The sequence below is a fragment of the Canis lupus genome, chromosome 21 (genome assembly GCF_003254725.2).
Source record: "Canis lupus dingo isolate Sandy chromosome 21, ASM325472v2, whole genome shotgun sequence".
Classification (NCBI taxonomy): domain Eukaryota; kingdom Metazoa; phylum Chordata; class Mammalia; order Carnivora; family Canidae; genus Canis; species Canis lupus.
The window spans coordinates 21,658,533-21,670,453 of record NC_064263.1 but is presented as its reverse complement, the minus strand read 5'-3'; the positions used below and the strand labels follow the sequence as shown (position 1 = coordinate 21,670,453).

The 11,921-nt window shown below is 37.8% G+C and overlaps 1 protein-coding gene across 25 annotated transcripts in view; it reads right to left on the bottom strand.

Annotated features, from left to right (window-relative positions):
* Positions 1–11,921, bottom strand: part of GDPD4 (glycerophosphodiester phosphodiesterase domain containing 4) — a 120,020-nt gene that overhangs the window by 79,157 nt on the left and 28,942 nt on the right. For 16 of the 25 annotated variants that reach the window (XR_003125066.3, XR_007404489.1, XR_007404484.1 and 13 more), the window contains 5 exons: positions 10,575–10,673; positions 10,410–10,503; positions 9,534–9,611; positions 8,595–8,740; positions 8,125–8,207 (listed from right to left, as the gene is read on the bottom strand). The exons of 3 other annotated variants lie outside the window; for them this stretch is intronic. Coding sequence is in view for 8 of the 22 variants with exons in the window: in XM_025419565.3 (XP_025275350.1) it covers positions 8,125–8,207; positions 8,595–8,740; positions 9,534–9,611; positions 10,410–10,503; positions 10,575–10,673 (500 nt within the window). In the remaining 14 variants the exon portion in view is untranslated. The remainder of the gene's footprint in view (positions 1–8,124; positions 8,208–8,594; positions 8,741–9,533; positions 9,612–10,409; positions 10,504–10,574; positions 10,674–11,921) is intronic. 6 more of the 25 variants (XR_007404482.1, XR_007404485.1, XR_007404490.1 and 3 more) reach the window with 4 other exon arrangements.

Genomic DNA, 11,921 nt, shown 5'->3' with positions numbered 1-11,921 from the left:
CCCACACATACAGGGAACAGTCCAGAAAGGAAGAAAATCAAGACAGTATGATACTCTGGAAGCCAAATTAAAAGTGTTTTTTAAATGAGGGAGTAGGGCAGCCCCGGTGGTGCAGCGGTTTAGCGCCACCTGCAGGCCAGGGTGTGATCCTGGGGACCCGGGATCGAGTCAGGCTGCTTGTATGGAGCCTGCTTCTCCTTCTGCCTGTTTCTCCCTCTGCCTGTGTCTCTGCCTCTCTCTCTCTCTCTAAATAAATAAATAAATCTTTAAAAAATAAAATAAAATAAATGAGGGAGTAATTCAAATGCTAAGAGGTTAACTCTTCTCATGTTACTGAGAAATAACTGACATGACATTGTATTTGTTTGGGGTATATAACATAATCATGATTTGAGGTTGATTTTTTAAATCATTTTCTTTTCTCTAAAGAAATTTTATTTCCATATGGTTCTTTATTCCTTCTTTTTCTTTGCTAATACAATCTGTTTAATGAGTGTCCACAATTGTTTGAGATACTTTATGATAGCTGCCTTAACATCTGTTTCTTTTGGTGGTAACATCTATTAATTACCTTTTCTCATTCAAGCTGAGATTTTTTTGTAGGTTTTGGTATGATGCAAACTTTGGATTGTACCCTTGGCATTTTGATGAGCTCCTCACTGCTATTTAAATTTATTTTAGCAGTCAATGTACTTAGGCACACATGTTCTGGCCCATTTATGTGGGCCATGGTTTCAAAGCCAGTTTAGTTTTCAAAGGTTTTGCTGTGCTTTTCTGGCCCTTCCCACTATATGCTAGCCAGAAGTAAATCTAAACCTGGATGGTACTCCAGACCATTGTTCAGTTATCAAATCTTCTGCTGTGTTGTTTCTGTAGGGTTTCATGTATGGATTACATAAAGGTCTGCCCAAGATTTTATACACAGGTTTTAAAAATCCCTTTCTCCAGCATAGCAGTTCCTCAGATAACGGAACACAGAATTACCATATGCCTCAGCAATTCTACTTCTGAGTATATACCCAAAAGAATTTAAAGCTAGGTCTAAAAAATGTATTTGTAGACTCATGTTCATAGCAGCATTAGTCCAGATAGCAAGATATGGAAGTAATCTAAATTCCCATCAGCATACGGATAAGTAAAATTTGTTATATACATATAATGGAATATTATTCAGCCTGAACAGGGAAATTATGTCATATGCTTTAACATGGATGAAACTTGAAGGCATTATACTAAGTGAACAGTCACAAAAAAGAAAAATACTAAATGATTCCACTCATAAGTGGTATCTATGGTAGTCAAAGTCACGGAAACAGAAAACAAAATGGTGGTTACCACGGGCTGAGGGGAGAGAGAAAAGAGGAGTTTTTTTCCCTTTAATCCCAAAATAGTTAACATACAGTGTAATATTAGTCTCAGGCATACAGTATAGTGATTTAGCAATTCCATACATCACCCAGTGCTAATCACAAGTGCACTCCTTTGTCCTCATCACCTGTTTCACCTATCCTTCCACTCACCTCCTCTTTGGTAGCCAGAAGTCTATTCTCTATGGTTAAGAGTCTCTTTCTTGGTTTGTCTCATTTTCCCCCCTTTGCTCATTTGGCTTTTTCCTCTAAATTCTATCTATGACTGAGACCATATGGTGTTTGTCTTTCTCTGACTCACTTACTTCACATAGTATTATTCCTTATAGCTCCGGCCTTATCATTGTAAATGGTAAGATTTCATTCTTTTTTGAGGCTGAATAATATTCCATTGGATACTTTTACCACATCTTCTTTATCCATTCATCTATTAATGGTCACTTGGGCTGCTTCCATAAGTTGGCTACTTTAAATAATGCTGCTATAAACACAGGGGTGCACATATCCCTTTGAATTAGTGGTTTCTTTTTTGTATTTTGGAGGTAAACACTCATTAGTGCCATTACTGGATCATAAGGTTGTTCTAGTTTTTGAGGAACCTCCAAACTGTTTTTCGCTGTGGCTCCATCACTTTGCATTCCCACTAATAATGCACAAGTGTGGTGCAGCCTGGGTGGCTCAGTGGTTTAGCGCCACCTTTGGCCCAGGGCGTGATCCTGGAGTCCTGGGATCGAGCCCCACATCGGGCTCCCTGCATGGAGCCTGCTTCCCCCTCTGCCTGTGTCTCTGCCTCTCTCTCTCTGTCTCTCATAAATAAATAAATAAATAAATAAATAAATAAATAAATAACTTTAAAAAATAATAATGCACAAGTGTCACTTCTTCTTTATATACTTTCCAGCACCTGTTGTTTCTTGTGGTTTTGAGTTTAGCCATTCTGACAGGTGTGAGGTATTATCTCATTGTAGTTTTGATATGCATTTCCCTGGTGGTGAGTGATGTTGAGCATCTTTTCATGTGTCTCTTTACCATCTGGACATCTTTGGAGAAATGTCTGTTCATGTCTTCTGCTCATTCTTTAATTGGATTGTTTTTTGATGCTGAGTTTGCTGGTATTTTTTGAGAATTTTTGCATCTATGTTCATCAGAGATATTGGCCTGTAGTTTTCCTTTTTTGTGGTCTCTTTATGGTTTTGGTATCAGGGTGTCCTCAAAGAACGAGTTTAGAAGGTTTTCTTCTATTTTTTGAAATAGTTTAAGAAGAATAGGCATTAAGTCTTCTTTAAATGTTTGGTAGAATTCACCTGTGAAGCCATCTGGTCCTGGACTTTTGTTTTTTGGGAGTTTTTATTACAGATTCAATGTCCTTGGTAATCAGTTCAAATTTTCTATTTCTTCCTGTTTCACTTTTGGTACACTATATGTTTCTAGGAATTTCTCAATTTGGGGGAGTTTGTCTTATTTGTTAGCATATAGTTTTCCATGATATTCTCTCAAAGCTGTTTGTATTTCGTGTTGTTGGTTATTTCTCCTCTTTCATTGTTGAATTTGTTTGAGACTCCCCCCACCCTGCCAACCATTTTTTTGGGATGAGCCCAGCTAGAGGTATATCAATTTTGCTGATTTTTTTCAAAAACAAGCTCCTGGTTTCATTGAATTGTTTTATTGTTTTTTAAGTTTCAATATCATTATTTCTGCTGCAATCTTTTATTATTTCCTTCTCTGCTGGTTTTAGGTTTTGTTTGTGTTCTTCTAGCTCCTTTAGGTATAAAGTTAGGTTGTTTATTGGAGATTTTTCTTCCTTCTTGAGGTAGGCCTGTATTGCTATAAATTTCCCTCTTAGAACGGATTTTGCTGCATCCCAAGGATTTTGGACAATTGTGTTTTCATTTTCCTTTGTTTCCATGTGTATTTTTTACTTCCTCTTTGATTTCTTGGTTGACCCATTCATTGTTTACTAGCATGTTATTTAACTCCCACGTATTTGTGTTCTTTCCAACTTCTTTCTTGTGGTTGATTTCTAGTTTCATTGTGGTCAGAAAAGATCCATGGTATGACTTTGTCTCTGAAATTGTTGGGGCTTGTTTTTTGGCCCAGCATGTTATCTATTCTGGACACTGTTCCATGTGCACTTGAAATGAATGTGCATTCTGCTGTTTTAGGATGGAATATTTCAATTATATCTGTTAAATCCATCTGGTCCAGTGTGTCAATATGAAGCTACTATTTCCTTGTTGATTTTTTGTTTGGATGATCTATGCATCAATGTAAGCAGGGTGTTAAAGTCCCCTACTATTATTGTATTACTATCAATTAATTTGTTTATGTTTGTTATTATCTCTTTTATATATCTGGGTGATCCTATGTTGGGTACATAAATACTTCTTTTTTTTTTTATTTTTATTTATTTATGATAGTCACACAGAGAGAGAGAGAGAGAGGCAGAGACACAGGCAGAGGCAGAAGCAGGCTCCATGCACCGGGAGCCCGACGTGGGATTCGATCCCGGGTCTCCAGGATCGCGCCCTGGGCCAAAGGCAGGCGCCAAACCGCTGCGCCACCCAGGGATCCCGGGTACATAAATACTTCAAATTGTTGTATCATCCTCTCAAATTGTCCCCTCTATTATTACATAATGTCCTTCTTTGTCTCTTGTTACACTCTTTGTTTTAAAGTTTATTTTGCCTGATATAAGTAACAAGCCATAAAGACTCTTAAGGATAGAGAACAAACTGAGGGTTGATGGAGGGAGTTGGGGGGGGTGGGGATGAGCTAGATGAGAGATGAGTATTAAGGAGGGCACTTGTTATGATGAGCACTGGGTGTTATATTTAAGTGATGAATCACTGAATACTACTCCAGAAACCAATATTGCACGTATGTTAACTACCTAAAATTTAAATTAAGAAAAAAACAGTAATTTTTTAAAAAGAAACAAAACAAATGAACAGAGAGAAAAAAAAAAATGAGACAAACCAAGAATCAAATTCTTAATTATAGAGAACAAACAGAAGGTTACTAGAGAGGAAGTGAGTGAGGAGATAAGTGAAGCAGATGAAGAAGATTAAGAGTACATTTAACACAATGAGCACGGAGTAATATATAAAATTATATATATTACTGAATCACTACATTGTACACCTGAAACTAATATTATATGCTAACTACACTAGAATGAAAATAAAACGATTTTTCAAACATAAAAGAAAATTTATTTTGTCTAAGTATTGCTCCTCTGGCATTCTTTTGACATCCATTTGCATGATAAATGTTTTTCCATCCATTCACTTTCAATTAGCAGGTGTCTTTAGGCCTGAAATGGGTTCTGTGTAGGCAGCATATAGGTCTTTTTTTTTGTTTTCAATCCATTTCTTTACCCTATGTCTTTTGATTGAAGCATTTAGTCTATTTACATTCAAAGTAATTATTGATAGATATGGATTTGATTTTTTGTTACTGGTTGTTTTTGTCGTTTTTCTGATTCTTCTCTTTTATGCTTTCTGTGCTGGTTTTCTTAGTGACATATTTGGACTTCTTTCTCTTTATTCTTTGCATATCTATAGTGGTTTTTGATTTGGGGTTACCATTAGATTTGTATAAAACATCTTCACCATATAGCAATCTATACTAAGTTGACTGTCACTTAAATTCAAACTCATTCTTTATTCCTTTTTTCCCATTTTAGGTGTATGGTACCATATTTTACATCCTTTCATTTTGTAAATCCCTTGACTAGTTTTTTTATGGAAATACTTTTACTGTTTTTGTATTTCCTACTTTCCATTCTCTTACAATAAAGGGTCCCCTTTAATATTTCTTGTAGGGCTAGTTTAGTGGTCATGAACTTCTTTAGTTTTTTCTTTTGAGGAACTTTTTCTCCATTATGAATGATAGGGAAGAGTGTTCTTGGCTGTTGATTATTCCCTTTCAGCACTTGGAAGAGATCGTGACACACTCTTCTGGCTTGCAAAGCTTCTGCTTAAAAATCTCATAAACTTACAGGGTTTCAAAAAAAAAAAAAGAAAAAAAAAAACCTTACAGGGTTTCTTTTGTATGTAACTGTTTTCTTTTGCTATTTTCAAGACTTTTTTCTTTATCGTTACTTTATGCCATTTTGATTACTATGTGTTTTGGGATGGGTACTTTGGTTTTGTTGAGGGATCTCTGTGCCTCCTGGATCTGAATACCGGTTTCCTTCCCCAGATTAGGTAAATTTTCAGCTCTTAATTCTTCAAATAAATTTTCCACCCCCTTTTCTCTCCTCCTTCTGGGAACCCTATAATGTGAATGCTATCGTGCTTGATGGAGTCACTGAGTTCCATAAGTTTATTTTTGTTTTCATAATTATTTTTTCCTTTGCTTTCAATTACTGTCTTCTAATTTATTAAATTGTCCCTCTGCTTCTTTCAAGCTGCTATTTATTGTGTTCTTCAACTCTAAATGGTTCTTTGTTTTCTATCTCTGTCTTCAGGGTCTCACTGATGCCTTCCATTCTTTTCTGAAGTCCAGTAAGTATTTTTATGATCATTACTTTAAATTCTCTATCAGGGGATGCCTGGGTGGCTCAGCAGTTGAGAGTCTGCCTCCACACACAGGGCATGATCCTGGGGTCCCGAATGATCCTGGGGTCCCAGAATCGAGTCCCATATTGGGCTCCCTGCGTGGAGCCTGCTTCTCCCTCTGTCTGTCTCTGCTTTTCTCTTTCTCTCTGTCTCTCATGAACAATAAAGTCTTTAAAAATAAATAAATAAATAAATAAATAAATAAATAAATAAATAAATAAATTCTCTATCAGGCATGTTACTTATAGGTGTTTCACTAGGTCTCTTCCTGTGATTTTTGTCCTGTTCTTTCATTTGTGACATATTCTTCTGTCTCCTCATTTTGCCTAACTCTCTGTTTCTGTGGGTTAAGAAAGTCAACTACATCTCTTATTCTTCAAAGGAGTGGGCAGGATGTGCACTTGTAAATGAATTTTGTCCAGTTTTTTGGGGAGGGGTATTTTTTTTTTTTTTTGTAATTCTTGGGGGAAAAAAGGGTGATATGTGCTTACTTCATTTCATCTGGAACAGAAGTTCCAGTAGCTGTACTTGATACTTTTGAACTCTCAGGATCCTCTTACCTCTTCGTAGTTAACCACATTTTAACACTTAGTAATTCTGGATATTACATTTTTCTGTTAAAATTACTGATGTGGTATTTGTGTCCTGACTGGACTCTAACTGATATTCAATTTTTGGTAATGATAAAACTTAGGGTATGACCTATCCATGAATATGGATAGTGCCGGTATAAGCAAAGAAACTGAGGGGTTGGAAGGATCACCTACATCAAAGTTGAGGTCACAGAAGTAACAGAAGAGAGAAAGGCAGTATGCCAGGACCTCACTGACTCAGCACCTTTACCACATTATGCCATGACCACAAGGCATTTCAACAAATGAACCCAGGTGCTCTGATAGAATATCCACAATATTCAAACATTCTGCATCAAACAATTGTCATTGCTGGGTAACATCAAAAACCCCAGTCAGGAGTCAGGAAATCTAGTTCTAATTCTGGATTTATCATGTAAATTCTAGCCTTATGACTTTAGTAATACATTTCCCTTATTTGAATCTAGGTTCAAAACACATTTCCTCATCTGTGAAATGTAAGGTTCATTTTTCTTGTTTCCCCCTTGGAAGGGCTGTGAAGACAGTTTGTACACACCACATTGTCTAATTATGCCCATGCTACAGATTAAGCCTTTCCACTTCCAGTTGCTAAGGTATACAGGTTCTACAGCAAAGCATGTCTTTGTGTCCTCACCCCTGCTCTGATCCAAATTTTCTTTTGTTTTCCCTTGGACACTGCTATAGTCTACCACCCAACTCCCTGACATTTCTCCCTCATACACTTCCTGATGAGCCTTTCTAAAACAATATGGTAATATGTTCTCTAAAATCTACCACAGCTGCCCATTACACATTTAGGGATCTCCATGATCAAGCCTCAGTGAGCTTTACAGCTATACTTCTTCTTCACATAGCCCTCTCCTGTCCCCAAAGCATATCACTTTAGGAATCCACACAGGTTATTGATGATCTACAAACTTATTTCTCATTTAGATGCCTTTGAATAAACTGCTGCCTCTGCCCAGCATACCTTCCTTCTCCATCTCTGTTAAAATATTTTTCTCTCAAGGCAATGTAAACACATTTCTGAGGATATAGATCTTTTTCACACAATAGGTGGTGAAAAAGTGGAGGCCTTTTCCTCCACTGAGGTTCCACTGCATCGGACTTACTCTTCCCTGGAAGGAACTCACCACAAATGGTTTTATACTGTGTTTGTAAACATGCCATGCCTCCTTCACTGGCTGGGAACATCTCTTAGGCAGGGCTACATCTTATTTGCCTCTCTCTAGCACTTAACAAGAAGGCCTGGAATATAATAGGTGCCCAGGGAATGTTAAGTAGATTGCTAAGATTGTACATGGGGTTAAAATGTTAACATGGTTTGCGATGAAGACAAACCTGAATTATGTATGGAGACCATATAGTACATGTTATGATTTATGAGACTATGTTTGAGAATGTAGGGGTACAGATGTATGGTTTGTAAAGAAGTGGTGTGTGTATGTGCTTTGTGGATATGTGCCACATAAACACAGTAGAAACTTCCCGGGGCCTGCCCTCTCTACAACTTGGGCCATGCTGGTTGTCTTCCACAACATTGGTCTTATCTCCTCCCCACCCCTGCCCATGCTTTCCTACCTTAAATGTACATCACTCTCCAGCCCATAGGCCCCTTGTTCAACAGCTTTCTCAAAGGCCATCATGGTATTCTCAGGCCCCAGCTGTGAAAGTAAAGAACATTAGTCCCTATACCTCAGTATCTCTCATCCTAACATCCCTTTTATGGCTGGGAGAGAGCCCAGTAATGAAAAGGCTTTAGGAAGATATGTTTGGATCTCTCAGCTCTTTTTTCAAAGAGCCTGCCTATATTCTCCTCTACCCAGTCTGATTCCAGGACTTTGCTCATGTGAGGCAATACCACTGGGCACAGTACATAAAAATAAATTAAGTCAGGTGACTTAGGTTCAAATACAACCTCTATAATTAACTCCTTATTCTTGTCATTTCAAGCTAACCCTTTTTCCTTTCCATGGGTTCCCAGGGTTTTGAGGTCCCATTCTCATCCCCACACCCCATGCATACCTTTACTCACCCATGTTCAGACCTACCATGGGTGCCCCTCTATGTCCAAAGAAGTCTGGCTTGGGTCCCAATTTACCCTCCTCCTGAATGCAGGGAGAATGAATCCCCAATGGCACAACATAGAGACATAAAAGGATGAAGAAAAAAGGCAATCCAATAGCCACCTGTAGAGCTGAAAAAGTCGGGGGAGAAGTGAGAACAAAGCAGAAGAGGAATGGAGAACCATCTCAAGCAACCAAAGCAACCAACTATTCCAGCAGCAGTCAGTAAGTACCCAGTCTATTGGTTTAATTAACTCTGTGGACTGGCTGATTTACTATTTCTGTCACACCCTTATTTATTTTCAGTGATTTGAAAGTATAGGGTTATCCAAATACAAGCATTATTGTTAAGAAAAGATTATTGGAACTGCAAATTTATAAGGGAATAAACTGTGCAGGAGGTAGGATGAAGAGAAAATATTAAGGAATACCTTCTCAGGAGGATGAGTAGTTTGGCTGCTTCTAAGAAAGCCCTGAAATCTGGAAAGCCTAAAATGTCCATATTTAAGGCAGTGCAATATAGTGGAAGGAGCCCTAGATGACAGAAATCTTAGTTCAAAGCCAGAGTCTACCACTTTCTAATTGTGTAACTAAGAACATATTGCTTAACCTCTCTGGGTCTTCATTTTCTTCATTCTTAAAAATGGGGCTATCTTGCTACTAAAATCTTCCTCATAGAATTGATAGGACAGTGATGAGTCATACTAAGTAATCAATAAATATTAGGTACTCGTTCTTCTCTCTCTTATACACACACACACACAACACACACACAACACACACACACACACACACACACAATATCTGCTGTCACTGGCCATTTCAACACTATTTTAGACCTCTGAGAATTTTACCCATTTGCACATTTTTAAAAGTTATCACTTATGCTCCAATCACTTGCAAATCTAGATCTCCAGCTCTAACCTCTCAACTTTGTGATTATATTACATCTCTTGGTTCTTTCTCTGTCATTGTGTGCCATCTTGTATCTTCTGACTCTAGCTAAAATTCAGGAAATGAAAAAGAGATCATTATCAACCCTTTAAGATCCTGCCCAGAAATATTGCCTAAAATTCACCTCCACCTACTCATATACACACATACAACCATCAATGGCAAAAGTATCAAGCTAGTCTTTCTTTTGCCTGCATCCTTCCACAAGTCAGGAAGCAAACACTCCTTATTTAACTAAGAGTAAAAAGAGAGATGCATAGAAAGGAAGATTGTAGTTTTTTAGTAAAGATGCTGCAAGATAACTTCAGTCTCAAAACAATTCAGTAAATAGCTGATTCTCTTTTGTTTCCATATTAGGAATGGAGAGGAAATCAGTGGAAAAAGCAGACATTTCTGTCAGTCAGGGACACACAGGAGACTGCTTTGAATTACTAGGAAGGAACCAGGGACATCTGGACCTATCGTAAGTTCATTCCTTGAAACTAGTAATACTTGATACAAACTAAAGGAATCGTGACTTGTACAAACATTCTGGTCAAATAAAATGTACCTCTATTCTCACCCCACCCTCAATCCATTCCCAGACAATCTGTAACAACATGGAGAAAATTCTTATTATTCTAGAAGAATCCCTCTTTAGATGGAGACTTGTTAAGTTAGAGAAATGCTGTGACAGACCACAAATCATTGAGTTCAACCACAAAGAGTATGTAGAAGTAACAAGCTAAACAAATTTCAAAAAGATATAGTGGTGGCTGTCTGCCAAACTTGCATTTTGCTAAGTGTAGAAAACAAGCTAAAGTCCGAGCTGAAAGAATCAGGCGAGGTTCCACCCACATGACATACCTTCTTCTTCCAAATGGATCAAGTAGAAGGCCACAGGCCAGGAAAGGATAACCATCACAGTTATGCTGCTCAGGTGTATGTAAGGAGCAAAGACCTGGGAGAAAGCCAAAAGTTAGGCTGAACACATCTAAACAGACAGTGCTAGACCTATAGGATGATGCTTACCTGAAGTGACAGCCCAGCTGTCAGCCACCTGTCTCGCCAGAACTTGCATAAAATCCAGAGAAAAAATGAGCATATCATAATCACTATCAGAATCACGATCTGGAGAAACAGAAAGTTTTTCTTGACTTCCAGACACTAGAACTGAATCAGAACTGTCGTTGGGAATTTTATGTGTGTCTCAACAATGTCAGGGATCTCATTTCCTCATCCTTTTAATCTAACAACCTCGCAAATCTCCAATATGGAATGGATCCAATCACTTACTTTCTTTGTGTAGAAGTCTTTGCTGGACAGCATGGCTGGAAAAAAATCACTCAGCTATGTAGTTTGACGCCTTTACTGCCTCAGCTGAGCCCTCAATATTGCTAGGCATCTCTCAGCTTCAACAATGGCCTTTACAATGGCTCACTACATTTTTTGTAAGAATCAACAAAATCACAAGTAAATCGTACTTTCTAATTACCTTTTCAATGTATGTCTTCCCCAAAGACTATAACATTCATGGTATCAAGGACACTGTTTATGATTATATCCTTACTGCCTTGCAGAATGTTAGGCACATGGTAGGCATCCAATAAATATTTGTTGGACAAAGGGAAACCAAAATCTGCTTGCCAGAACACTACACACTTCACAAAGAAAAAACACTGAGACCAAGAAAACACAACTCTGAGATTTTCTCCTTTATTTTTTTAAAAGATTTTATTATTTATTTGAGAGAGACAAAGAGAGCACACAAGCAGTGGGGAGAGGTAGAGAGAGAAGCAGACTCCCTGCTAAACAGAAAGCCCAGAGCGGGACTCAATCCTAGGCCCCTGAGATGATGATCTGAGCCAAAGGCAGACACTTAACCAAATGAGCTACCCAAGTGCCCCTAAGTTTTTCTCCTCTAAATGTATAATTTTTCTACATCTGTGTTGCCCTCTAAAGACTACTTAGTTACCGCCTTTCCATTATCCATTAAAGTAATTGAATCCATAATTAAACCTCCTCATAAAATACCTCCAGGCTTTGCTGGCTTAAATGGCTAATTTATCAAACATTTAAACATTTCCAATCTTTAACAAACTCTTCCAGAGAATAGAAAAAGAGGGAACACATTCTAACTTGTCTTACATAGCCAACAAAACATTCACACCCAAACTCAACAAGGACAGGACAAAAAAGAAAAAGTACAAGCATACCTCAGACATAACTGCAGGTTGAGTTCCAGACCACCACAATAAATTATTACAATAAAGCAAGTCAGATGAATTTTCTGCTTTCCCAGTGCATTTAAAGTTATGTTTATATTATACTGTAGTCAATTAGTGTGTAATAGCATTATATCTTTAAAAGCAATGTACG